Genomic DNA, 26,091 nt, shown 5'->3' on the forward strand with positions numbered 1-26,091 from the left:
GGAAGGCTGGAATTCAGTTCTAAACAGCAGTTGCCAGGAAGCGAATTTTTACCTTCTGAGCTTCTGATTTTTTCTTCCTTAGCAGGTGCAGGCTGTCAGGTAAAACAGACCAATGCGGAGTATGTGCTCCTTCTGCTGTTATAGTGATACACAGTAATCACAAACTCTCAAGGCATGTCTGGAAGTGTAATAAATACTAACGGTTAAATCCTTCTATACCTAGTCACTTACCTGAAGGCTTTTGGGTTCTGTGCAAATACAAACTGAAGAACTCAAAGAGCTAACTGCTTAAGAATAACTCTCAGGATAGTGCAGGGATCAGTGTAAAGATATTGACCAGACTTCCAAAACGATGGACCTTATGCTTCTCAAAAGTATAAATATACGCCTAAATCCAATCTCATAGTGCATGTAGATCTCTTCGAAGACCTGACTTTAAAGTTGTGGGTTTTTTTTTGTATTTCCACGTGAAAGCATGAGCCGTCCAGGAAAGAACGAAATAGTTTCCAGTGCGATGCCATCTTGTGGTAAATGGGGAAACGGTCTATGCCATCGGATCTGCCTTGAAACGCATAGAGAACCTGCTGTTCCATGGTATATGAATCATACTCGTAACTGTTGACTCAGGGAAAAAAAAAGTAAGACTTTATCATAGTTATAAAGATGTTCATCTCCGTTTACAAGCCAAGCAATTTATTTTCATCCCAAAAACACTACTGTGCCAGAACTGTTTCCATCACTCTGGACATAATGTAAAGGTAGAGATGTGATTTAACTTAGCAGAAAATTGTCTCTCATATAAAAACTCCCACCACTTTCCCTGGCTGCAGTTCAATGCTACCATGAGCTTGTTTTCGGGGCACCCGGGATCAGCTCGAAATGTCATGGCCGCAGAAGCCAAATCACCGTATAGCTATAAAAGGATTCCTCCATGGCTCATTTGTTTAAAAATAGTATGGAGGTATCTTTGACCCAGCTGACCTTTGGGTGTATGCAGTATCATCCGATCACCTCACTTATCATGATGCCTGAGGAGACATCTGCCAGGTGATACTGCTGTCCTAACGCTGTCCTCTCCTCCCTCCTCTACACGGAGACTTGCCCACAGGGCACGTGTCGGTCTGAGCAGAGCTGGTAGAGGGCTTGAATTTTGGTACAGCTGCTAGCACTTACAGACACGGCTCTGCAGAGGCAACTTTCAGCTATAAACAACATGCTATGATGTGTATATATGTGTTATGACGCTTAAACCAATAGGAACAATGTGTTATGATATGTATATTCGTGTTCATGAGGCTTAAACCTGCTTGCTGTTGGAATGTGAGCACACCACGTGCAGTGGCAGGGAGAGCTGTGAGGCCCCCTTTGCTCGCCCTGGCACCATGCACATGGCAGTGGCCATGGCCCTACGTGCTGCAGACAGCAGGCGAGCACGCTTTTGGCTTTGCCCCCTCAGCGCCATCCCCTTCCAGCACTGCTGCCTCAGCCCTGCGCATGTTCTACAGGTACCTTAAAGGAGGCTGTAGTGAGGTGGGGGTTGGTCTATTCTCCCACGTGCCTGGTGACAGGACGAGGAGGAATGGGATAAAGTTGCGCCAGGGGGTGGTTTAGGTTGGATATTGGGAGAACTTCTTTACGGAAAGGGTTGTTAGGCATTGGAATGGGCTGCCCAGGGAAGTGGTTGAGTCACCATCCCTGGAGGTCTTTAAAAGACGTTTAGATGTAGAGCTTAGTGATATGGTTTAGTGTAGGACTTGTTAGTGTTAGGTCAGAGGTTGGACTCGGTGATCTTGGAGGTCTCTTCCAACCTAGACGATTCTGTGATTCTCTGATTCTGTGTTTATGAGGCTTAAACCAATATGAACAATGTGTTAAGATATATATATTTGTGTTCATGAGGCTTAAACCTGCTTGCTGTTGGAATGCCAGCACACCACGTGCAGTGGCAGGGAGAGCTGCGAGGCCCCGTTTGCTCGCCCTGGGCACCCTGTACATGGCAGCAGCAGCAGCCCTACGTGCTGCAGACAGCAGGCAAGCACGCTTTGGCTTTGCCCCTTCCACGCCATGCCCTTCCAGCGCTGCTGCCTCAGCACTGTGCATGATGGCGGGCAAGGGGTTTGGGCAGAGGAGCGTGGGGCAGCTCGCTGGGGATTTCGCAGGCCTCACTGGGAAGCCTGCACGCCTGAGGTGTTCACTGAGGGAGCCCAACGCCATTACAGCGTGCTGGCGATTAAACAACGGTAAATAACGGGCACAAGTGGTGCAGGCGCCCTGCAGGGTGTAACGCCCCCCCCCACCCCCCCGGGAGGCCAAGGCCAGCCGCGCAGACTACACTTCCCAGCATGCCCCGCTCCCCACCCCTCCCAGCTAGTCTGCAGGACTACAACCCTCAGGACTACAACTCCCGGCAGGCAGCGGGGCGGGGCACTTCCGTCGCACTGACGTTTAGTGGCTTCTCTTCCGTTTCCAGGGCACAAAATGGCGGCGGCGGTGCGCGTGGAGGAGCTGCTGGCGGCGGCAGCGGCGGGGGAGCGGGAGGCGCCGCCGGGGGAGCCGCAGCCGCCGCCGCAGCCCCGGGGCGTGTCGGTGGAGAAGGAGCTGGAGCTGGAGTTCGACCTGGGCAACCTGCTGGCGCTCGACCCCAACCCTCCGCCGGCGGCGGGGCTGCGCGGGGCCGGGCCGCGGCGGGAGGCGGTGCTGCGGGCGCTGGCCCGCGACAACGTGCAGCTGCTGGTGGCGCAGCTCTGGGCGCTGCCGGCCGAGCGGGCCGGCGGGGCGGCGGGGCCGCTGGTGGCCCGCCTGCCCGAGCCCTCCTGCCGCCTGCCCCGCGAGAAGCCGCCGCCGCGCCCGCGGCCGCCGACCCGCTGGGAGCAGTTCGCCCGCCTCAAGGGCATCCGGCGGCGCAAGCGGAGCTCGCTGGTGTGGGACGAGCAGGCCAAGGAGTGGCGGAGGCGCTGGGGGTACCGGCGGGCGGGCGGAGACCCGGCCCGCTCCTGGCTGGTGGAGGTGCCGGCGGGCGCCGACCCGGAGGAGGACCAGTTCGCCAAGAAGCGGCAGGAGAAGCGGGAGCGGGTGGCTCGCAACGAGTTCAACCGCCTGCGCAACCTGGCCCGCGCTCACCGCGCCGCCACCGCCGTCCCCGCCCCGCCGCTGCACCCCACCGGCCACCAGAGCCGCGAGGAGCTGGGCCTGGCCGCCCGTGTCGCCCGCGTCTCCACCGCCTCGCTCGGCCGCTTCCAGCCCCGACTGCCCAAGGAGCCGGTGGAGCTGCCCCCCCGAGGCCGCGGCGGCAAGAAGCGGCGCTTCCAGCCGGTGCTGGGCGACCTGGCGGCCGAGCGCGGGAGGCAGCTGGAGCTGCTGCGGACCATGAACAGCAAGAAGCCGGCCCTCGACATCACCCGCGCTGTCAACAAGCAGCTCCGCGAGGAGGACGCCGAGGCCGCCTCTGCCAAGGGCAAGAAGCGGGGGCAGCGTGGGAAGCGTGGCCGCCGGCAGCAGCAGCGGCCTGGCCGTGGTGGCAAGAAGAGCGGGGCCCGGCGGCAGCAGCGCCCTGCAGGTGGCAGTGCTGGAGGCGGCAAGAGGAAGAAGGCTTGAGGCAGGGACCGGGGGACTGTGTGTGTCACAGGCTGGGGGCGCCTGCTGAGGGGCACGAAGGGACTGCTGGTGCCAGCCACCTGCCCTGTGTGCTGCTCCCACACCTCGTTGTCAATAAACGTGCTCCGTTTTTTCTAAAATGGCCTGCGTTTGGCTCTCAGGTGGCAGTTGAGGAGGACGGTGTGCTCCATCCAGGGGGAGCTCGTGGGGTTGGGGGCTTTGCAGGGTGGCCAGGTACCAGCTTCGTGGCTGGCTGGCTGCTGCAGCATTCCCTGGCAGGGAGAGCCTTCAGCTAGCTAGGGTGGGGGGTGGGCCCAGCTGCAGGGCTGTAACCCGTGTTGTGATTGAGGAATGGTGTGTGCAGACAGGTACAGTTAAAAGACAAAGCTCTCCATTCTGGGTAAGTGGCCCAGCAGGAGCTCTTGCTCTGTAAGGGAACTGCTGCTCAACTCGTATTCAGGCTCACTTACAAGAGGAACATGAAAACTTCCTGGAAGACTCATTGTGGAGCCTAAGAAATTGCAGAGACTTCATAGAGTTCTGTTTATTAAAAAAGTCCTACTTTTTGAATAATAGGCTAAAACCTTATAAATTCCTACATCTATTAGCTTTAATAGTAATAGATCATTTTATAAAAATAGTTTTTATTTAGTTTCACTAGTTTTTTTCTTTATTTTTCCTTCTGTTTTTCTTTACCAAACAGATCATTTACTAGAAATTATCTAGGACTTCCGTTTCTCTTGAACTTTGTAGTGTCTCCCATACATTTGAACTAAAAAATAAAACTTGTTGTCCCAGTATGTGGCCTAGCTCCAAGAAGGAAGACATTTTATGGAGCCCTTCTGGCATGAGGGGGAGTAAAATGAGTTCCAGTAATCTCAAGTAGATGAAGTTTTCAAGCTTTCAAGTGGTAAACTTGTAAGTTGTTAATAATTCCATTTTGCTGCAAGGTTTTTGAAAAAGCTAGATAATAAGCAATTATTTTCTCATTCTCTAGAAGTTCAGTAAGATGGCAACATGACAAAAAAAAAAAAAAGTAAAGCTCCATGTGTTAAGACTACTGAGGAGGACAGAAGGAGTAAGTGCTGGAGGAATTTGAGTGGCATTAATGGATCAAGTACTGTGCTGAATCTATCAACTTTGCAAAGGATGCATTCTTCACCTCCCATGCATCCTGTAGCTCACATGGACACAGCACACAGAAATCAGGTGTTCAGCAAAAGTAGCTAGGCATAGCAGTGCAAAAAGCACTTGGAAATGGCAGGAAATGTTCCAGACCTCCAATTTTCCTGGCATTTCCATGGGACGTCTTGTACCTGCTCAACTAGATGGCACTGTTTTCTCTCCACCCCCTGACTTCCCGTTAAGTATTTCGTGCTGCTGTGTTAGTGGTGAGCTTTCCGAACCTAAGGATTTCTTCATTAAAATTCTGGAAAGACTAAATTTTCAGAAGTGGTTATGTACTCAGAACAGAGATGTAGACAGCTTCCTGGGTGCTCTCACTTCCTGAAACTCCAACATGACTGTATACAGATTTAAAAACTTTGAGAGGGTGCAGGTTTTTAAGCAGTTAGCACTGGCTGCGTGGGCACCAACTTCACCCCACCTCTGCAGGGAGCTGAGCTTGCCTGAGTTTGGAAGGGCTGTGCTAACATCAGCCACTTGTAGCAAGAGTCTTTACTGGCTCAGTGTCTGCCATGTAATTTTTAAGTCCCTTTCATCTGCTGATGCTCTTAGAGCAAGTATCAGTTGAATGTTGCAGTTACGCACCAGATGTTTAAGAGCATTCATTGAGGGAGCTGAATTAGGACAGTGTGAAGCCTGTGTTTATTAAAGCATACAGTCCTTGAGGCAATTCTGTTCTCTGATGCAGGGACCGGCACAAGAGCTCTGTGGACCCCGGGTTATCTCGTCCTTCTGACGCGTGCGGCCCGAAGCTGTGTCGCGCAGGTTTCACGATTTCTATGCCAGTACCTCACATAATTTTCACCTACAGGAAACAAGAATTACCCGAAATCGTGTTTCTGCGGGCCTGACTGTCGCCGACAGACGTCATTTTTAAGTGCTCTGCGATGAGCAGACCTCCCCCCTTCAGGCCCCGCGGCTGGAGCAGGGCAGGGCCCGGCCCGGCCCGGCCCCCCCCGCCGGCCCCGCAGCCATGGCGGCCGGGCGGGAGCGGGCCGCCCGCCTCCTGCGGCAGCTCCAGCGGGCCGCGTGAGTCGGGGACGGGCCCCGACGGGGCCTCCCCGCCCGGCCCCGCCGCTTGCCCCGGCCTTCCCCCGGTCTCTCCCCCCGGTGCCCGGCTGCTGGTGGGGCCGCTTCGCCCCCCGAGGCTCGGTCCCGCCGCGGCCGCACGGTGGCGGCCTCCGCCCGCGGGTTCTGAGGGAGCGGGCGGGAGGCTCCCGGGCAGGGAAACATCGGAGTTTGGCCTTTTAAACCTGACTTTTTTCTCTTCTCTTTTATCTAGGTGTCGGTGCCCGAGTCACTGCCACACGTATTCCCGAGGTAAGGCTTAATTCGTGTCTCTGACATAGTTAGGGGCAGCGTGTACCAGGTAGCAAACAGTTCAAAGCATAAGGTAAGCAGCCTGTTATTTTGCAACTGTAAGTGTATAAACACAATAATAAAGGCATAATAATAAAGATTTTTGTTGGAGAGATCCTGTCTCCCCATCAGCCACAGCTAGCACATCCTGGCCTTCCCTCCCCTCACTGACAGGGGTGGTTTCTGCTGGTCCTGCCATCACCCAAACCATCTCCACATCTGCATCTGTGGGGAAAAACATGTATCTGTTACACTAGAAAAGAAACAGAAGTGCTGTGAATAAAAAGGGGCCATGCACAAAGGCGTTTTATCTCAGGGAGTGGAATCTCCTCAGGCTTTTTGTGCAGCCAGCCCAGAGGATGTGGCTTGCTTTGGTCAGGGTTTGAGAGTGAGTAGAGGAGCTCTGCTGGTGACGGAGGTGCCCTTGGAGGAGCTTCTGGTTGCTTTGGCTGTAGGGTGTCCAGCAGAATAGTTTACAGATGCTCTTAATCTTTTAATACGTCCCACATGTTTCATTCTTAATACTGCAAAGGTACCTAAAAGATACAATAAGGATAGTTTCTATAAAAATGGGTATTCAGGGCCATAATTTCAGTAATGAGTGGTTTTGAGAGGCTTAGTTTCATCTGCTTTACTGAAGACACTTTTTAAAGAATTATCATTTCCATCTTAGCTGTGGAAAATCTAATGTATGTTCAGATATTTATTTTGCTCAAGACCATCATACAGCACAACAATAGCACAGCTGAGAAATCGAATCTCATTTTTCTGGTCGTCTGCTTGATGACCTCCTCAGTCAATTCAAAATAAGACCCTGTAACTAGAAATCTTAATTAAGAATACCCTATAAGTTTTAAGCAGAAATTGATCGTATAAAGTAGCAAGATGATAGTAGTTCTGTAGGTCTCTAAATAATGGGAATTGGCTTAACAGTTAGAAAAAAAAAAAAAAAACAAACAAAAAAACATTTATTCTGTTTCTTGACAGTGTTGTAGTAAATAATGCAGGTTTTGAACTCAGTAAAATTCTTCCTGTAAGTTAATTTTGGCTCAAGAAAATAACAGCAGGGCACCTATTATTTCATCAGAAAGCAAGAGAGTAAATCGCTTGGACATGTTTTTAGCCTGTCAAATTAATGACTGAGTGTACAGCAGACTCAGACTCCAGGAGAGGTCAAACATGTACAGCCTGGCAAGAGATGGCAATGAAAGAGCTGATAGCAGCTGGCCTGGGCTTGAATAGAAAGCACATAAAGGATTTTAATACATCTATCTGTTACTGTCGTGGGTCAGTGCTTCAGTGCACCCCAGAGTGTCTGTAAGACTCATTATCATGGCTTCACTCATTGGATCTGAATCCAAATCACATTTTTTCAATTAATATAACAGACAGAAGGCATGACTTCAGCAGGAAGAGCAGAACGCCTCATCTGATCCTTTCTTGGAGAAGAATGGGCTGTTTCAGTTGATGCTGTTTGTTTCACTTTGTGACAAAATCAGGATATGCAAGAACTAGAGATCTGTGAAAATTCATGCAAGAATGACGTGGCAAAGAGAAGATATGACTGAAGTACTATCCTTACAAGTATTTTCTTCTACTAAATAAAGTTGATAGCATCATCAGTTCTTGTTAATGCCCTGTTTGTTATTAGCAATGCATGTAGTTTCTTAATTTTCAAGCAAGCAGTTCGGATACACCTGCAAGTTCAGGACTAGTCAGAAGTAAAAAGCAGCATAAGCACCTGCCAGAATTATTTTTACATGTACAAAAGGTGTTTGCAATCCTGATACATAGAGAATATCTCTTGTTTTTGACATAAAATTTGTTGTTCTGAAGGTTATCATGTAGCCTCTACACATTTGTAACAACTCCCAAATGATATGGAGTATCCTGCATGCTCTGCAGATACTCAGTTCTATGTATTTATTGTATATACATAAATATTTTTATACACTGTAAGTTCTCATGCGAATTTCCTGTTAACTTACTCAGTTTTTATAGGAAAGAATTACTGAATGAAGGAAAAAACACCATTTTTTGCTGAATCACACGAATCAAAATAAGTATTTAGGTCATTTAATCTCACAAACAACTAAAGACAAAAATGGTAAGTGTTACCCAGACAAGCCAAGATGACTTGTGCAAAAGTGTTAGTGATTTTAAAAGCAAAGAAATGTGTCATCTGTAATATTGTGATAGAGAATGAAGTCACTTTTTATTCCCTAATTTTACTGTTTAATTTTTATTCCAGTTCCTGAACATGCTACCCTGGGAAATACAGACTATGCATTTGAGGTAGATTTAATAATAAACTTTATATGATTTTTTTCAAAGTAATACATTCTTTCAAATATGGCATCTAACAAGTGCTTACATTAGTAAATATTTAAGTTCCACTGTGGCTGTTTGGGACTTGATGCCATTTCTTCATTTTTTTCCAGAAGAATGTGTTCTTTATTTTGCAGATGGCCGTTTCAAACATCCGCTATGGAGAAGGAGTTACTAAAGAGATTGGCATGGTAAGCTTCTGTAATGTAAATCCCTCACTGGTGAAAACTTACTTTCTAAAGGACTGCTGGTGCTATCAATCTGTTTAAAATAGGAAAGCTTTTATATAGTGTGTCTGAACCTCCGCTGCTTTGCTGTCTGTCTAGTCGTACACAGCAGTGTGAAAAGGTTGGAAAATACTGTTGGGTACAGAACAGAAGCGTGTTACATCAGCGTTGCTGTGGTGTAAGTGACCGCATGACATGTAGCACTGGATAATTAGATCATTGATGATTTGCTATGATTATGCAGCGATACTTGATAGGGAATTGAATTCAAAAAATTTTGAATCACAGTGACTCAACAGGATTTTTTCAGTATCAGGTCTCTTCCAGCGCTTATTAAAACGGATCAAAGACTTTCCATTAAATTAGATGGATATTAGTTGAGCTCTGAGTTTGGTCTGTGAAGGCATGGAATTTGTGTTTCAGCAGTGTGGGGTGATTCATCTGAGTACATTGTTCTAGTTTGCCTTTATCTTTTTTTTTGTATGTTTTGTGGCTGCTTAGCATTTATGGAGTTAATAGTTCTCTTTATTTGCATATGTGTGAAGCAGATTAATGGTCAGATAGTAAATGAAAAGTTAGAACTTCTGCCTTTAAACAATACAGAGATTATTTAAATCACACCTTTAGCTATTACAACAATTAATTTAGCAAAGATTAGGATGTAATATTATTTGTCTTCTTTTTGCTACCTTATTTTAAATATTTTTCTTTTTTTCAACGACAAATTAATATTCAGTGTTACATTTTCTAGTTATTAATGCTGTGCTTTGGCAGGCAGCTAGGGAAGGCCTAATATGGAAAGGCCTTTTTATGTCACAGGAATTGTGTAGGGGAAAAAAATAGCCCAAAAATATTTTACATTTTAATGCAGTCTTAGGCAGTTCCACGTGGTTGTCACTTGACATCTTTATCATTAGTTTTCTGCTTGTGGTGGTTTCACCCTGCTGGGCAGCTAAACTCCACCACAACCGTGCTCTCACTCCCCCCCCTCAAAGGAAGAAGGGGGAAAATACAATGGGAAGGGCTCAAGGGCTGAAGAACAGGGAGATCGCTCAACAATTACTGTCATGGGCAAAACATACTTCAGTGTAGGGAGATTAATGAAATTTATTGCCTATTACTTACTAACAGACTAGAGCAGTGAGAAACTAAAAGCAAATTAAAAACACCTTCCCCCCATCCACCCTCTTCCACCTCCTCCCCCGAGCAGTGCAGGGGAGCAGGGAATGGGGGCTGCGGTCAGTCCCTGACGCTTCATCTCCGCTGCTCCTTCACGGTCCCTCTCTGCCCCTGCTCCCCGTGGGGTCCCTCCCACGGGATGCCGTCCTTCCCGAACTGAGCCTGCGGGGGCTGCCCACAGGCAGCAGCTCTTCAAGAACAGCTCCCACATGGCTCCGTACCACGGGGTCCATCCCCCAGGAGCAAACTGCTCCAGCACAGGTCCCCTGGCTCTGATCTGCCATGGGGCAGCTGCTGGGCTCTGCTCCCAGAGGCCGCCCCTGCAGCCCTCCTGCTACCAAACCCTCGCCAGGTAAACTCAATACACTTCTATTATAAGGCTTCAGCTATAGACGTTTGACAGCTTTATAGTTTATGCTATTGTCTGCGTCCTGTACGTATGTGTGAACCCTCTTTTTTCTTTAGCTGATACTGTTTCAGAAGTCTTATAGTACAAAACTTTTTAGCTTTTTTTATTAAATAATTCAGTTGATTGGGATTAGAATTTAAATAGTTAAGCATATGATTTTACACCAGTTGTTTGTGTTGTAATTTAATTGTTATTGTAGGACCTGAAGAATCTGGGTGCTCAAAGAGTTTGTCTGATGACAGATAAAAACCTCTCCCAACTCCCTCCTGTAAATGCAGTATTGAATTCCTTGGCAAAATATGGTGTAAACTTTCAGATGTATGATGAAGTCCGGGTGGAGCCGACAGACCAAAGGTACTGCTTCTGACAGCACATTTCTCAAAGTGGCACGCAGGCTCTATGGCTGTATAAACACCTCTTTGCCTGTGACCTATACACTGGTCTTAATAGTAATTTCTCTATGTGCTGTTTTTCTCCTGAGTGATTGAAAAGCTTTTCCTGTTTTCCAAGTTTCCTGCATGCCATTGAATTTGCTAAAAAGGGAGAGTTTGACGCTTATGTTGCTGTTGGAGGCGGGTCTGTAATAGACACCTGCAAAGCTGCCAACCTGTACGCCTCCAGCCCCACGTCAGACTTCTTGGATTATGTCAACGCTCCCATTGGGAAAGGGAAGCCTGTCACCGTGCCCCTTAAGCCACACATTGCAGGTAAAGCAGCAGAGGTGTGTGTAGGGAGTGAGGGGCGGGAGGAGAAGAGTCAGAGTTTACCCTGACCTTTTCACCTTTCTTTTGGGCTTTTTTTTCCTCTAGTTGTATTCGGCAGCAAGTTTGCTGCTTACTTCACAGGTTTTGTCATTAGTTTCTCTTTTTTAGCCAAGTTGGACTCCTTTTGCTGCGAAAAACAGTCAAAGGGACTGTTTCTTTTGACCTGTTGGCTTTGGATCAGGGATACCTCCAAGATTTCCCAGATCCTGTATTTCTGGTGCCATTATTATTGGTTTTTTCTTTATTTTGTGTTATTATATATTACTTATTATTTGTTATTATCCCCATTCTTCTTTTTAAGTTCCCACAACAGCTGGAACTGGAAGCGAAACCACTGGTGTTGCCATTTTTGACTTCAAAGAACTAAAAGTAAAAACTGGTGAGATTTTTTGTCTTCTATTCAAGATATTTTTTTCCCCCAATGTCTTCATTATTTTCCTGCCCTGAAAAAAGGAATACTGCGTGCCATTGCAGATGTCAATTCATTTGACTCAACTGCCACAGACAAATTTGAAGAGCTTAAAGGTTTCCTCCTCAAATTAAATTTATAGCATATTAACATAATGAAATGCCTATGTAATATAGTGGATTATAGTTTGAAGGCAAAACAGGAAACTAAAATCTTTCAAGTCCTTAAATGGCAGAAAATGTTAATGGCAAAGGAAATTTCTACTTACATTCAGGGTCAACCAACTGTTCCTTATTTCCTCTGTATTTTTCTTTCTGTTTTTAAGAATTATGTTTCTTTGTTGTGTAATTGCAACCAAATGTTCCTTTTCCTGACTTCTGAAACCTCAGGCCTGAGATGCTGTGCAAGTGAGGGGCACTGTCTTCCTCTGACCTTTTCATCCCTGGACAATAAGGATTACAGCTAAAATGTCATCTTAAGCTTCATAGCTATTTTGAGGTTTTACTTCTGATTGGGTGGATTTTATATGTTATGCAGTCTACGGTAGTTGTGACTGTAGCTCAGAGTTTTGTGGTCTCTATATAGTCAATCTGTCTGTCTGTATCTCTCTCTCTCAAGGCTACATCTGTGCCACCTTAACCACGTATGAAGGCACAGTTGTTACAGATGCTGAAGACAGCAATTAGCAACAGTAATTTGTTGTAGAAACAAACCACTCTTGTCCTCTGATTCACAGAGGTGTCCGCACGAGATGCAAATTTAAGAATGGCGTTGCAAATGCCATTCAGCACAGACATTTTGAAAGGCAGGCTGCTCGGGGGGAGTGACAGCCAGAGGGAGAACGTGGTCTGGTGGAATTCACTCCAGGCCAACAGTCTCAAATCCAAAAATTCTGTTACAGGGACTTCATCAATAAGAGTTAGATTCATAGATACTTACTATCCCTTCTCTCCCTTTGCAGTTCTCTTCCTATTTTCAAATCATTTGTGTTCCTTACCTATTGAACATTAGGCTTTTGCTGTCCAATTTTGTTGCAGAAAAAATTAAACTCATTTTCTTCCCATATTTTGCAGGTATTGCTTCAAGAGCCATTAAGCCAACACTGGGCATCATTGATCCTTTACATACGCTGTCTATGCCAGAGCGAATAGTGGCCAACAGTGGCTTTGATGTGCTTTGGTGAGTTCTCTGTGTAGGCTACTGCTTGATTTTATTATAGTTCTTGCATTTTTACTATAATGACTGTAGAAAAAAATATATTTTAGGAGTAGAAAACAATCTTTTCTCCTCCTCTCCTGTTCTTGTTAAGGTGATCTCTGTTCTACATTCCTCTTACTTAATTGCATTACCTCCCTCAGAAAGCATGGGCAAAAATCACTCATTTGCAGACATTTTAATGTTCTTGCAGAACTGGAGAAATCATTTGCTTCCAAAATGGTTGCTGTCAGGGAAGAGAGTCCGGGTGTCCTTTTTTTGAGAGATCAAGTAGATGATTAATCACAACTGTGACAGCATTTATCACAGTTGTCAGCCATGGCAGGGAATAGAGGACAAGGATTTTCTAATAAAAGCCATGATCTGTCAAACAAACCTTTTGAAGACCTGTGGGCTGCTGACAGGTTTTAGCCCAAATACGACCATCTTCAGTACCTCTCTTTTAATGTGTTTTTCACTTGGCACAAAATTTTCAGCTTTAACCTACAGCTTTTACCTGCACAAAATGCATGGAAATTTCTATTCTGAGGGCCAGAGCTTGCTTTCCTTCTGGGTGCTGTGTGTGTTAGAGTAGTAGATGCATAATGAAACTGTGCAGTTTCTCAAGCTTGGTGAATTATTCTGAAACACAATGTTTGTAATGGAATTTAGACATTTGTTTATAAATGAAAATGGTTTGTGGACAAACATCAAAGCATAGCAGTGTAGGCAGTGCTCCTGCTCTATGTAGCCAGGTTTGTGAGTATCTGGGAGATAAGGTTGTTGGCACTTCCACTTAGCTTGAATATCCCACTCATAACTTTTGAAAGGTCCATACTTTTAAAAGGAGGGTGTCTTACTGTGCATCTAGTGCTAGAGCCTCTTAAGGTTCCTGTCCTACGGAGAAGAAACGCACCCATTGCAGATGCACAGTGCTCTTCGTTGAAAAGCATTGCAGACCAAAATGCCAATTCATCCAACCTAATTTTAGGCATGGCATGATAGATTGTGGCTGTTGGAGATGTGGCATGTTGGATTGTGGCATTCTGTGTGTCTGTTGGAGAGCTAAGCGCTCTGGAGGTGTCCCCCCAGCATTCTCCCAGTTGCCTATGAGATTGTGTTTCTCTTTTTGGCTAAACACCAGAAGTAAATAAGGAGAACCTTTACTCAAAGGATAGCAGAGCAGCAAATTGGAGCTCTCCCACTTAAATAATTCATTTTTCATCTTTCTTTTAGCCATGCTCTCGAGTCATACACCGCTCTTCCTTACAAGATGCGCAGTCCCTGCCCTTCCAATCCAATCAACAGGCCAGCTTACCAAGGCAGCAACCCCATCAGCGACATCTGGGCTCTTCATGCTCTGCGCATTGTGGCTAAATATTTGAAAAGGTAATATATTTAACAGCCGCCCCCCTCCCAGTATGGTCAGTCTTCAGTGCCCCAAAAGAACTTAGAACCTGAGTTTTAGGTTGAAGCAATGCATTAAGCTTTCATTTTCTACCCTGAATTTCTCTTGAATAAAACAAAATGTTTATCAAATAAAATTGAAAGTAGGATTAGGATTACTGGGTTGTCTTGTAGAGGTATCTTTTTAATGCCTCTGTGGATCTACTTTAGAAGTCCTCAGTTAAAAGAATTTCAAGCTGATCAGTTAATATGGGAGCAGCACTCATATTTTTGAAGAATGGTCTTTCTATGACAGTATAAGAGGAATATGCAACAAATTGAATGAAATATTGCTGGTGTCATTTCTGTGTCTTTCATTGCAAACAAATATGCAAATAGCTCCATCAAGAAGATGACCACAATCACTTAAAGATGTGTGAAGTTATACTTTTGCTGAAAACTAGTTAATACTTAGAAGACTTTCAATTTAGATTAAGTTTTGGCTTAACTGGGAGTTGACTTTGATCCTTACCAGTTACGTTTTTGTCTGTATACAGGTTTTGTATACCATGTGCATTTATGTTAAAGATCAATATATTACTTTCTTAAAGACTTTTTACAGTACCTAGCCAGTCCAAGTAGTTTTTTTTGTTGTTCTGTGGAATCCGTTCCTGAGACTTTTTCTCCATGTTGTAAAACTACATAAGCAGCCTGACGTGCAGGACGGCAAGGAAGCCCAGCCTATCCTCTTCCTACACGGGTGGGGGGGGTTCAGACCAGCTTTCTCATGAATCTCAATGTGTGCTGGAGGGATCTAGGATCTGCTTGTGAGGTTGCCAAAGCTCATTAGTAGAATTAGTAGGGACACCTCCCACCAGACCAGGCTGCTCAAAGCCCCATCCAGCCTGGCCTTGAACACCTCCAGGGATGGGGCATCCACGGCTTCTCTGGGCATCCTGTGCCAGTGCCTCACCACCCTCAGTGAAGAATTTCCTCCTAACCTCTAATCTAAACCTCCCCTCTTTTAGTTTAAAGCTGTTATCCCTTGTCCTATCATTATCTGCCCAACTAAAAAGTTGTTCTCCCTTCTCCCTTCTCCATCGTGAATTTGCTGGTACTGTTGTCTCCGTGCTGTGCAGAGCCATCAGAAACCCTGAAGACCGTGAAGCAAGAGCCAACATGCACCTAGCAAGTGCTTTTGCTGGTATTGGCTTTGGCAACGCTGGTGTTCATCTCTGGTGAGTACAGGAAAATGTTAATCCCTTCTGAGGTCAGCCTCTAGCCCAGTGCTTGTTTCGGATTGTCAAAGGCATTGCTGACTCCTTTCCTGGGTACAGGACAGTGTAGCCTGACCTGCGTTGCCCCTTAACACAGGGAGGGCCATATGTTGTGAGAAATTAATAGGCTCTTGGCATTTACGTGTATGAAGATTGTGTATTCTGGCCTGGGATACTCAAATCAAATCCCATGAAAATTCCAAAACGTGGCCTTCTTTACCTTCCTTGACCATACAAGTAAAAACCATAATTGGAAAAAGAAGCATCAAGGGCAGTTAAAATGTTGAATTCCGTGCCAGCTGTTCTGCAGTCAGACAGCACTGAGGTAATCTTGTGCCATTCCTGAACCAAGGCAATTGGCAGTGAGTCTGCCTGTGGGGTGGGCATTCAGCAGGTTGAAATGAGCTGTAATTCATATTACAATCCAATCTATCTTCATAGGGGTGAAAGTCTCAGAAAAGCAAAGCTGAAGCCCGCATTATGTGGGAAAGTTATTAGCAGTCATTCTCTTCAGAGACCTTCCTTTCATTTCTTTTGTTTGAGCAAATCCACTCTTTAATTATACTTTAAAATTACTGTTTATTTTTCTCATGCAGCGTGATCAGGTGGGAATGCAGATTTTGTTGTTTTTGGCACGTCTGCATTACTTTAGTATCGGAGCATCTTTCAGTCCAGTCAGTAGAGTATATAACTTCACACTCTCGAAGTAAGGAGCTGCTTACTCTTGCTGTTTTTACAGCGAGGTCACTAATGTGCAGAGGATGAGAGTTGTCTGTCCCCAGTACCCGTGCTGTATCTGTACCTAAATACTTTTTGTGTTTCTGTATCCAAGAGACTTGCCCAGAGAAGGCTGACCACACAGGGGATCGAACACACATTTTCCAAATACCAGGCGAGTTGCCCTAACCACTTTCTCTTTACTCTCTGTTCCAGCCATGGAATGTCCTACCCTATTTCTGGTTTGGTGAAAACTTATAAACCAAAGGATTATAACGTGGATCACTCTTTAGTGGTAAAACTTGGTTTATCTTTGTTTCCCTATCATACGCCTCAGTTCTCTGTTCTCTCACATTGCTGAGCATTAAAGCACATTGAAGTTACAAGTAGATGTGCTGTTAATGTGTTTTTTTTTTTGTTTGTTTGTCTGTTTTTTTCCAGCCACATGGCCTTTCTGTGGTGCTGACATCCCCAGCAGTGTTTGCTTTCACAGCACAGGTACATCCTGAGCGGCACTTGGAAGCTGCAGAGATACTAGGTAGGAATCTCTATGAATATTGCTCATGTATACTGAATTTGTTCCAAAATGTCTTTTGGGGAGGGGAAGAAACGTGTGGAAGCAATCATAGTTGTTGCAGAGGTTTTAAATTTTAAAAAAATAGTTAAAAAAGACTATGTAATTAAAGAAGCAAGCTGGAGAATTGTGCTTCTTGACTAGAAAACTGGAAAGATGAAATTAACTAAATACCTTACAAATCAGGAGAGCGTAACTGTGATTAAAATCTCTTGGTGCTTTGTGGAGCGATGTTACTTTAAAGCGGATACCATAAAATAAACCAATGCTCAGTTGCATCTGTTTGCAGAAAGAAAGCATTTCGCCTAACAAATCCCCTGCTGTTGCAATGAATTAGGACAGAGTGATGTTCTGGATCACTCCTGCCCCTTTTCCAAGGCAAACAATAACTGTGGCTTTCCGTCCTTCTAATGTAGGCTTAAAATAGTGGATTAGATAATCTGTAGGTGATGGAATTTCTCAGTGGCTGATACCAAGGGAAAGCAGAGTAGCTGTTCCGTGGACACATCTGCGATGGCTCAGAAGCAGCCTTTTCTGCTCCTTACCAGAATGAAAGTACGTGCTGCAAGCTGACAACACGTTCAAAGATTACCATTTCGTACAGTGGCTTGTGAATCTGTGCAGCCCTTTGCTGGAAGATGTCCTGGAGATAGGATACATCCTACTGCACCCCCAGCACGGCTATGTATAGCAAACTAGCTCTCAGTGACGTAGTCCTGGAGCTGTTAGCAGTCTAGCTGTGACAGCATGGCTCTCCTGTGGGCTGATTTATTTATATCTAAGGCCAGCTTTTCTGCCTGCACTCGATTCCGTGTTGCAGCTAAACTGCCGCTAATACCCGTGCTCTCTATCTTGAGGAGTGAGCAATCACAGTCACGTGCACAGCAGCGTAGACAGCAGAGAGCAAGTGGGTAGAGCAACTCTCCTGGTATTTGGAAAATTTGTACTCAATCCCTTGTATGGTCAGCCTTCTGCCTGCAAGTCACAGCAGTCCAGCCACGTGTATGGCTTCCCTGTGTATGTGGTCTGAAAGCGCTGTGCTTTTCAGCAAAGACTCCTGTATAGACAGTGAAAATGTCACAGTTGTACTGCAGAGGATGTAAAACAACATGCTCAGGAAAAAAATAGATTGGGGGAGAGTTCGGATTATTTTATTATTTTTGGTTTTGAGATTTGTTCAGCCGTCCTCCTGCAGTCCTGCCTGTGGTCACAAACAGAACACAACCTAGCTGGAGAGATAGACTAAGCTACAAAATGTCTGTGTTCCTGCAGCAATAGCATACAGCTCACAGAAAGTAGGCTGTCGTCAGATAACTGGCCTGCATAGCATATCGGAGAGTTTAATCTCTGGCTCCCTGATTTTAAAACTCGTTGTTGAAAAGTAGTACCTTTAGGTTTTGTGGTTTGAACAGCTGCCATAAATTCTGCTTCTAAAAGCTCCATTAATATTCTCAATAGAAATTTAAGCTATGTTAGTGTCTGCCTTGCTATAAAGTGTCCCTGCTGAAAAGGTGTCACATGGAAATGAACTTATTAATTCCCACCTGGGGTGTTTGCTCTTGATTCAAGTCTGGAATCCAACTGACTCCAGTAGCTGATTCAAAGCTGTCATGTTGCCAGATGCAGTGACTGAGGAGCTATTTTATAATGTGGAGAAGATTACTAAATAGTTATGTTGTGTGTATGTACAGCTGTGAATTTGGGTACAGCCAGAAAAAGCTTAATACCTCCTCGGATTCTTTAACAGTTGAAATAGGTGTGTGTGTGGCCAGAAATGTTCTGAGTGCAATCCGTGACTAATTTGTCCTTTAGGCTGAGCAAAAAGAAAGTAACAGAACCTTTTTTGTCCTTTTTTTTTCCCCCACTCCCTTTCCCTTTTCACTTTACTATCTGAAGATACTGGATCACCTTTATGTCCCACTTACTCTTCTACAATTAAACTCAGGTAGCATGTCATAATCCCCCACAGCATCAGTCTGCATACAGTACTCGGTCGTGTTATTTATCAGTTGCTCCCTGACAGTCTCTGCCACAGTACTGCCCCTCTTACTACCCAAATATCCGAGCTCCTCAAATGAGTTTGTTGGTCTCCTGTTTGCTTAGTCACCCGTGCATGCTACGCTGAACCGCAGGAGGATCACAGAAAATATTTCTCCCGTAGCTGTGTTGTGCTCTTACTCATCTCTCAGTATGGTTCTTGGGCCCAGCATAGTTCTTGTGTAACATCACTGAGGTTATGCAGAGAACAAATTTGGCTCAGCTTGCTTTGCAGAGCAATCACAGGGAGGAAGCTTCATCTTCTATATGGATGTGCAGGTTTTTTTATTTTTTTTTTAATAAAGTCTTGACCATTCATTGAGGAAGGAGGAGCAAGCTATTCTGTAAGGAATACTGATAATCTTTCATTTTATATTGAAGCTTTCATTGCTGTTCAGTGGACGTTTCAAAGATACCAATTCCTCCTCTTCAGTTCTGCATTGTCCTACACAAGCAAGCACATATTCAGACAGAATTAACGGTAGGATTTATTTAACCCACTAAACCACTGCCCTGCCAGCTCCTGTCTTTCTCAGCCTCTGCACTCTAGTCCTCTCTTTGAACGTGTATTTAAACAGTGTAAGTAGAAAATTATTTGGTCACTGGTTTCCGTGTCCTCTAGATGTCAGCAAACTCAAGGCCTTAAAATAAAGGTAGCATCTGGCACGCTGTCCATAAAAAATAACTAACACTGACGTTCATGTGTTAGCTTCTTTCCTCCCAGCAGTTAGTCAGACTGAGAAGTGCTTCTCCCTGGAAGCACAGAGGGAGAGGAAGTTAACTCCATGTGGCAGTTAGTATTTCTGGCAGTGGTTACCTGCTTCTCCTGATCTTGTTTTATTTTACCTTTTACAAATTACCCCAACTGTAAAATGAAGACTGATTCCTCTTTTTACTTCATGTTGCTTTTAGGGCAGTGACTGTTATGTATGGATATGTATTCAGCTGATATTATGATTAAATTAAGTCCAGAACAGGCTTCCTCCTCTCTCTCCACCCTACAGTCAAGGCATTATGTCTTATTTTAGGAGCTGACATCCGCACTGCCAGAATCAAAGATGCGGGGTTTATTTTGGCAGACACGCTCCGGAAATTCCTATTTGATCTGAATGTTGATGATGGCTTAGCTGCAATTGGTTATTCTAAAGCAGACATCCCTGCATTAGTCAAAGGCACTCTGCCTCAGGTAAGACAGAAAGTAAAAGTTTTCCTTGTCGAATAAAATCGAGCAGATTTTTTAAAGAACAGGAGGCTTTCTTTTCAAGCAAATGGTATTTATAGTCCTACATGAAAACACAATGGAGAAAGTAAGGTATAGTCAACTGTTCTTCTCGCTACACGGTTTAAGTTTTTATTTTCAGTGAGATGGCGTGCATGCTGCAGTCTGTTCTTTGCATGGGTCCAGAAAGAATGGCTAGGTTGGGGGCATTTTTTAAGCTTCAAGTTTTTAAAAAAGGGGATGGTTTTCACAGAGCTTTGATGTTGGTAGAATAAACTGTTTTCTCTTAAATATCTCTGTTAGTTGTACGTGCAGGATGGGTTAAAGATAAAGCCTTAATACCAAGCACTATTTGGTGAGAATGGTGAAGCTGACTTTGCAATAAACTTTTCCATACTGAGAAGTTGCATTTTTTTTCCACAGATGGCTTTTTTGTTCCATTGACCCCCATCAGAATTTGAAATAAGGTCCCCTGGGACGGTGTAGTTTAAACTTGTAATACCCTTTATTGTTTCAGCGCTCACAAAGACACTGCAAAAAGCAACACGCCACACCAAAAGCAAAATCCGGTGTCTTCCTTGTAAAAAGACAGCTCAATTCATGTGCTATGGAGTGCTCTGTCTATTCAGGATTTATTTCCACCAAATAGCAAGGGAAATAAACAATATGGTGAAAATTAAAATTTTGCAGGCTGAAAAGTTAATCACTTCTTACAGCAGTATCTCTTATCATGTCTAGTTCTCGTGGATAAATCTCAGAGCTACTTACAATAGAAGGTAAATAATAATATTCCTATTTTACACCTGAGAAAATGAGACCCAAAATGCAACTACTTGGGATCAAGTGGTAAAGCCAGGACGAAGTAGTGTCAGAGTATGCATCAAATAGGTTATGCACAGAAATTGTTATGGGGCATTTTGGAGGTTTGTTTTCATAGAATGTTCTCTTTAAAACATTTATTTTGGGGCAACACAAGCACAACATCTCATTGAAGGCATGTTTTGTGTAGCTAAGAGGGGGGGAAGTTTCTTTAGCTAGACATTGAAGGTTTTATTTGTTGGTTGTTTTTTTTGTTAGCTTATCTCAAATGGACTTTTAATTCATTTACTGTCATCTCACTGCATTGGTGATTAATTGTACTGCGTAAAATGAGATGACTTGGTAGTTTCTCAAACCTCATTTTGTACATGAGATGTACCATACTGGGAACGTATTCGTATTCCTTAACAGTCCATTACCTACAGAGGTAGTCCATACAGGTCAGCCTTTGATATATTTATGTTCTTTTCAACTTTCAGTAAGTTTTCTTCAGAACACAGCAGCCACCCATTCGTGTCGGCAAGGCCGTGTGCTGCAGGCTGATGCTGCTAATACAATAAATCAGCAAGGTGTACGTCACGCTGCAGGGTTGGAGCTATGCTGGGACAAACCTTCGTACCTGAAGTTAGAATAGGATTTTGGTTTCCTTTGTAAATGAGTCTGTTGAAATTGATTCTATTCACAACCGAGTAATGGGTCTAGCAAAGATCATGTCCCAAGGCCAAAAAGGTGGCTGGCCCTGCGTGGGTTTCAGGGGGGAGATGAGGAAGGCTGACAATGAGCGATGGCAGCAGGCCGGCTCTCCAGCCCACCCACCCCCTGCCACCGTACCAGAGGCAGTCGCAGTGTGGCTGAAGCACCGATGAGCACAGAGTTGCTCATCCTTGGCATTACACCAGGCCTCACTGAGTCAGACCGGAGGAGCCAGGGCCTTGCTGTCTGGGCATCAGCACATAACAGCAGGCTTGTGTGGGGGCAGCGCTGGTGCCTCTGTGTCGAGCTGCCGTGTGGAGGGAGCATCCTGCTGCTGTTGCTGGGAAATGCTGTGGTCTGTCAGGGTGGTGGTCGTCCCCCGCCACCCCGTGGGACTTTACAGGTAACACAGGGTTGCAAAACTGCAGTTTGGCCCAAAGCGTCCTGGTTTAAGCCTGATGAATTATTTACTGAGTGTTTGAGCTCTGAGTTTCGTGTATTGCGAGTCTGAAAAAAGCAACACACTTTTTTTGTCCTGGTGCTGTTTGAATTCTCCATTTGTTTTCAAAACTGCACAGAAGAATCTGAGCCATTTCCTTGGCTGGATCTGTGTGCACAGCCGTGCTGATCAGAGATGGGGAAAGGTTTCATTCAGTTGTTGCAGCTGGTACCTGCAAAGTCCCTATTGCACACGAAGCTGTCTGCACAAAGCTGCGCTTCTCGGACTCACGGCAGGCCGTGCTAATCGTGCTGGTTATGAACTGTGAATGTCTCTGAGGTGACTTCCTCTCCGTGCCCGCCCGATATCCACAGATGAACTTCACAGCCTGGTGCTCTCGCTTTGCGGCCACATCCGGCTGCTCGGCAAATCACAGCCCTGTGGGCGCAGGGGGGAGCGGAGCAGCTGCGGCAGCGGTGTGAGCTCTGCCTTTTGCTTTTGCTGAGCCTCCTCCAGATGCTGGGGGCTGGAGGCACTCCCTCCCTGGCGTCCGACCCGGTGTGCGAGGCAAGCTCGGTAGCAAATGACGTCCGCTGTCTCACAGGTGGAAAAAAGGGAAAAACAGATCAGAGCGTTTACAGGGACAGCCTCGTCCACCAGGGAGATGTAGAAACAGGTTGTAGGAGGGGAAGCTGTCTTGCCAAAGTAACAGCAGTCACGTAGAGGCTGCTTTGCCGAGGCACAGTGCGTTCCCAGTGTGGGCATCTGTCTTTGCAGGTGTTTGTAAATCTCCCCAATACTTCAGTAAATGGTGAATTTGTTGGTTGTTGAAAGCATGAAGTTACTGATCGTAACACTACAGGTGCATTCATGTTAGGCTGTTTCAGCTAAGTGGAGCCATGTCATATTTCTGCAATAACTGAATCCGTACACAATCACAGCTCCCCACCCTGAACAGCGTGGGGGCTTTTCGCAATTGCAGTCCCTGCCTCTGTAGTTATTTCTGTCAAACAGAACGGTGAGGCGTACAGCTGAGTTTCATTTCAGTCAGTGGGACTTACACATCTGAAAACTCTGGTGAATCACAGGCCAGATTAAAACCAAACCTAATTATTTTCTGTTCTTGCTCCACGGCGTCCAGCTATATATCAAGCAGCTTCACTACCTTGCTTTGGTGTGTCTCTTCTCTGGAGCCTGAGCTGCACACACTGTTTATTCTCCCCATCTACTGGGCTTCCCGGCCTTTGAGAGATGTTGTATTTTGAAAATCTCAGTGCCTAAAAATTATGTTCCTAGTTCCAATGCTGGCAAATGAATTTAAAACGGACTGTATTCCCAGAACGCTACCCCCAGCGTACCTACATCTGTGTCTGGCAAGACCCATGTTTGAAGTACTCGACTTTGCAAGTGAACAGCTTTTTAATCTTCCTTCTGTGTGTTTAATTATAAGCTGTTTCAGCTAGTATATTATTGAAAGTACAGTACAGTTGATGATGCTTCAACCTTAATGACTTGATTACTTATTTGCAAAACCTTGTTATTCTCTGTGAAGGACATTAGCACGCAGTTGAGCTGCACAGTTAGCTGCTCTTTGATTCAATTTATTGGCAACCTTCTCTAATCTGGTTTTTCTTTGATCTTGCAGGAGAGAGTGACTAAACTGTCACCACGTCCCCAAACAGAAGAAGACTTATCTGCCCTCTTTGAGGCTTCCATGAAGCTTTATTAGCTTAAACATTTTGCTCAGAAAAGTGTGCCCTTTTATAACACAAAGGTAATTTCTTACAGAGAGCGGGGTTGAATTTGTTTAGGGAATGGAAGAACTTGGGTGTCCTCCACTTCTGTTCCATTGTGCACTGCCAAAAGATCAAGTAATTCATCGTTAACTAACAGTACTTTGAAGTGAAGACTTGATTGTGTTTTTCCTTGCTCAGTAGCCAGTAGTATTACTTGCATGAAAGCTGAATCAGACATCTAGCTTTACTGAAGGCTTGCTGGTGCTTTAGAGATGGTCAAAAGTGAAAACTGTTTTTTGCAGGGCATTTTACAAAACGTGCTTTTTGTTTAAATTGTTTATGATTTTGTTAATAAGTCTTGCTATTTAAGAAATAGCTGGGGTCATTTTTAATTAGGGAGGGGGAGTTCCCTTGTGGAAAATGTCAATCTGCTGTATTGTATTCCACTTTGTCATCTTCTTACCCTCTTGCTTCACAAAGAAGGCTATTGAAGGGAGGTCGTTTGTTGTTGTTTGATTAAAAAACAAACAAAACAAAAGAACCTATGTTTGGACAAGGCTTTCTGAGGTTTTGCTTTAGGTTAAATTTTTGAAATGTTTTTTCCAATATTTGTCTTTCCTTTCAAGGTATATATGAAGTATTCATAGGAGGAGCAAACCAGAGTAAAGCATGGTTGCACCCTCAACAGGAACCACGTAACAGCAACATATCATCCATCACGGTCATTTTGTCTCCATGGAGAAAACTGCTCCCTTTTCCTGCTGTGTTCTGTGGAAGGAAGCTATCAACTACATGTGTGAAGTGATCGCTTCTGCTGAACTCCTGCAGGTGCTGTCGCTCCGAGCGCAGCCGCCAGCCTCATGAAGTGGCAGTAGGCTGTGGTTCAGTATGAAAAAGTGGTGGTGTAGCATATGGCTGCGCTGTGCCCCGCTGGGAGGGCTGGTTAGACGTGGGAATGAGTGTGCACGTTCGGAGCAGTTAACCAGCTGGTCGACTGTCAACTGAGAAGGGGAAGTGGGAAAGGGAGAAATGAAACTAAAATTTTAATACTATTTTTCTTTCTTTTTTTTTTAAAAAAAGTGCACACGTTTGCGTGTGCAGTTCATTTAAATCAGATTCTGCTTCATGTTGGACCCTTTCAGCACCAGATTCATGCAGTGAGCACAGCACAAGACAAATGCAAGAAGAACCCCGTAACCTGCTGGGAAGGGAGCAGTTCTGCAGTCACCCAGCCGAAGCAGAAGGCTCTGTATGCACACCTTTGTGCTTTTGTGTTGGTCTGATAAGATTAATGCTAACCTGGAATCTAAAAAGATCTATCTAAAAATACAGATGTGTCCCAGATGCTGGCATTGGGTCTGGTTTAATGTTAAATTGAAGCAGGTGGATGAATACTGATTGGATACCAGAGATTTTCTTCTTTACCATAGAGTGGGTTTGGTGGCCATAGGGACTGCACTGCCAAAATGCCTCAGCCTGTTCTGGAAAGCACATCTATTTTCCATGTCCTTAATCTTGTCCTGTGCTGAAATTGCCCAGAGGAACCTCTATCATGAAGAGCGCCTTCATAATAGCAAGGGGTGAGAGATTCATTTTATTTTATTATGCAAAGTTGCCATATTTGGGGAAAAAAAACTTCTTGTCAAACCCTTTTGTGTATAATATTTTGCTCTGTTTCATCTTTTCGCTCCTACCTTTCTCCAGACTGTGGCAGCAATCCTGAAGAGAGATATTTTTTTTCTAGGAGCCTAATTCATGGCAGCAGTGCTGCGTTTGGAAAGTTCTGGGGAACTGAGCAGCACATGGGTTTCATTACTGCACCAGAGCACTTTGATGGGCTGCTTAGGAATGTAGGATATTTCACTCCAGCACACTTTTTATTTGCTGTTTATGCTGCTGTGGCAGTTACTAGCAGGCTGCATTTTCAGCTGATAGAACCTCACACTAAACTTCATATACTCGGGTAACCCAGAGCTCTTGCTAATTTCTAAACTAAGCCTTACAACCCGTTCTGATGTAATAGGTTTTCTCCATGCTTTGTGGATGAGACAAAGGCTCTGATACTACACCTAACCCAGCTTAAGCACCTGGTACTGTAAGAGGGGGACATTTCTTTTCCTGGCAGTTTTCTGAGCAAAATCAAAGGAGTTCAAGCCACCCTGCAGAGCTGTCTTTCGAATAATGATGGTTTGACAAGGAGTCATGTCCTGGCTCCTGTCCTATTCTGAGCATTGGTAGTTTCATTCACAGCTGAATAAGGGTTTGTGTGTGTGTGTATTATCTAACTAAACTATTCTGTACTGAGAAATCTAGTCGATTTCTAGTCGAAATATACCTGTATCTTTGAACATGTCTGTTTTGTGTATGTGAACGTGGTGTTTGAGGGGAGGAAGGGGGGTGAAATCGTGGTGGCTGGGCATGTCTGAGCGACTTGTTCCATGCGTGACTTGTTACTGCCCTGTTACTAAAGGCCTCCGTGATGCATCTGTTACCACCTTGAGATGATACTGAAATCCAAATAATAAATAGTATTGTACTTGCCATAA

General features: G+C 44.9%; 2 protein-coding genes across 5 annotated transcripts; both read left to right on the top strand.

The window, feature by feature from the left end:
- The first annotated feature begins 2,445 nt into the window (after window positions 1–2,445).
- Window positions 2,446–3,734, top strand: RRS1 (ribosome biogenesis regulator 1 homolog). The gene has a single exon (XM_080581608.1). It carries the CDS (start codon window positions 2,479–2,481, stop codon window positions 3,592–3,594), a length of 1,116 nt encoding a protein of 371 aa, XP_080437734.1. The 5' UTR covers window positions 2,446–2,478; the 3' UTR covers window positions 3,595–3,734.
- Window positions 3,735–3,870: 136 nt separating this feature from the next.
- Window positions 3,871–26,091, top strand: ADHFE1 (alcohol dehydrogenase iron containing 1). 4 transcript variants are annotated; one of them, XM_080581606.1, is made up of 16 exons: window positions 3,871–4,512; window positions 5,468–5,544; window positions 6,062–6,099; window positions 8,390–8,433; window positions 8,604–8,657; window positions 10,481–10,635; window positions 10,792–10,988; window positions 11,347–11,424; window positions 12,528–12,633; window positions 13,885–14,037; window positions 15,174–15,272; window positions 16,245–16,323; window positions 16,470–16,566; window positions 19,668–19,825; window positions 23,455–23,583; window positions 24,172–26,091. In XM_080581606.1, exons 5-15 carry the CDS (start codon window positions 8,604–8,606, stop codon window positions 23,536–23,538), a joined length of 1,260 nt encoding a protein of 419 aa, XP_080437732.1. In that variant the 5' UTR covers window positions 3,871–4,512; window positions 5,468–5,544; window positions 6,062–6,099; window positions 8,390–8,433; the 3' UTR covers window positions 23,539–23,583; window positions 24,172–26,091. The 4 variants fall into 4 exon arrangements, with proteins under 4 accessions (XP_080437732.1, XP_080437731.1, XP_080437730.1 ...); XM_080581604.1 differs by lacking the exons at window positions 3,871–4,512; window positions 5,468–5,544 and adding an exon at window positions 5,584–5,808; XM_080581605.1 differs by lacking the exons at window positions 3,871–4,512; window positions 5,468–5,544; window positions 23,455–23,583; window positions 24,172–26,091 and adding exons at window positions 5,578–5,808; window positions 20,282–23,448.

Source organism: Anser brachyrhynchus (genome assembly GCF_964034855.1).
Source record: "Anser brachyrhynchus genome assembly, chromosome: 2".
NCBI lineage: Eukaryota > Metazoa > Chordata > Aves > Anseriformes > Anatidae > Anser > Anser brachyrhynchus.

Excerpts from the sequence above, each read along its gene's own strand:
- RRS1 (XM_080581608.1), top strand. The coding sequence starts at position 2,479 with ATGGCGGCGGCGGTGCGCGTGGAGGAGCTGCTGGCGGCGGCAGCGGCG.
- ADHFE1 (XM_080581604.1), top strand. The coding sequence starts at position 5,753 with ATGGCGGCCGGGCGGGAGCGGGCCGCCCGCCTCCTGCGGCAGCTCCAG. Across the intron at positions 15,273-16,244 it reads AACGCTGGTGTTCATCTCTG|CCATGGAATGTCCTACCCTA; the intron begins GTGAGTACAGGA and ends TCTCTGTTCCAG. Across the intron at positions 19,826-23,454 it reads TCAAAGGCACTCTGCCTCAG|GAGAGAGTGACTAAACTGTC; the intron begins GTAAGACAGAAA and ends TTGATCTTGCAG.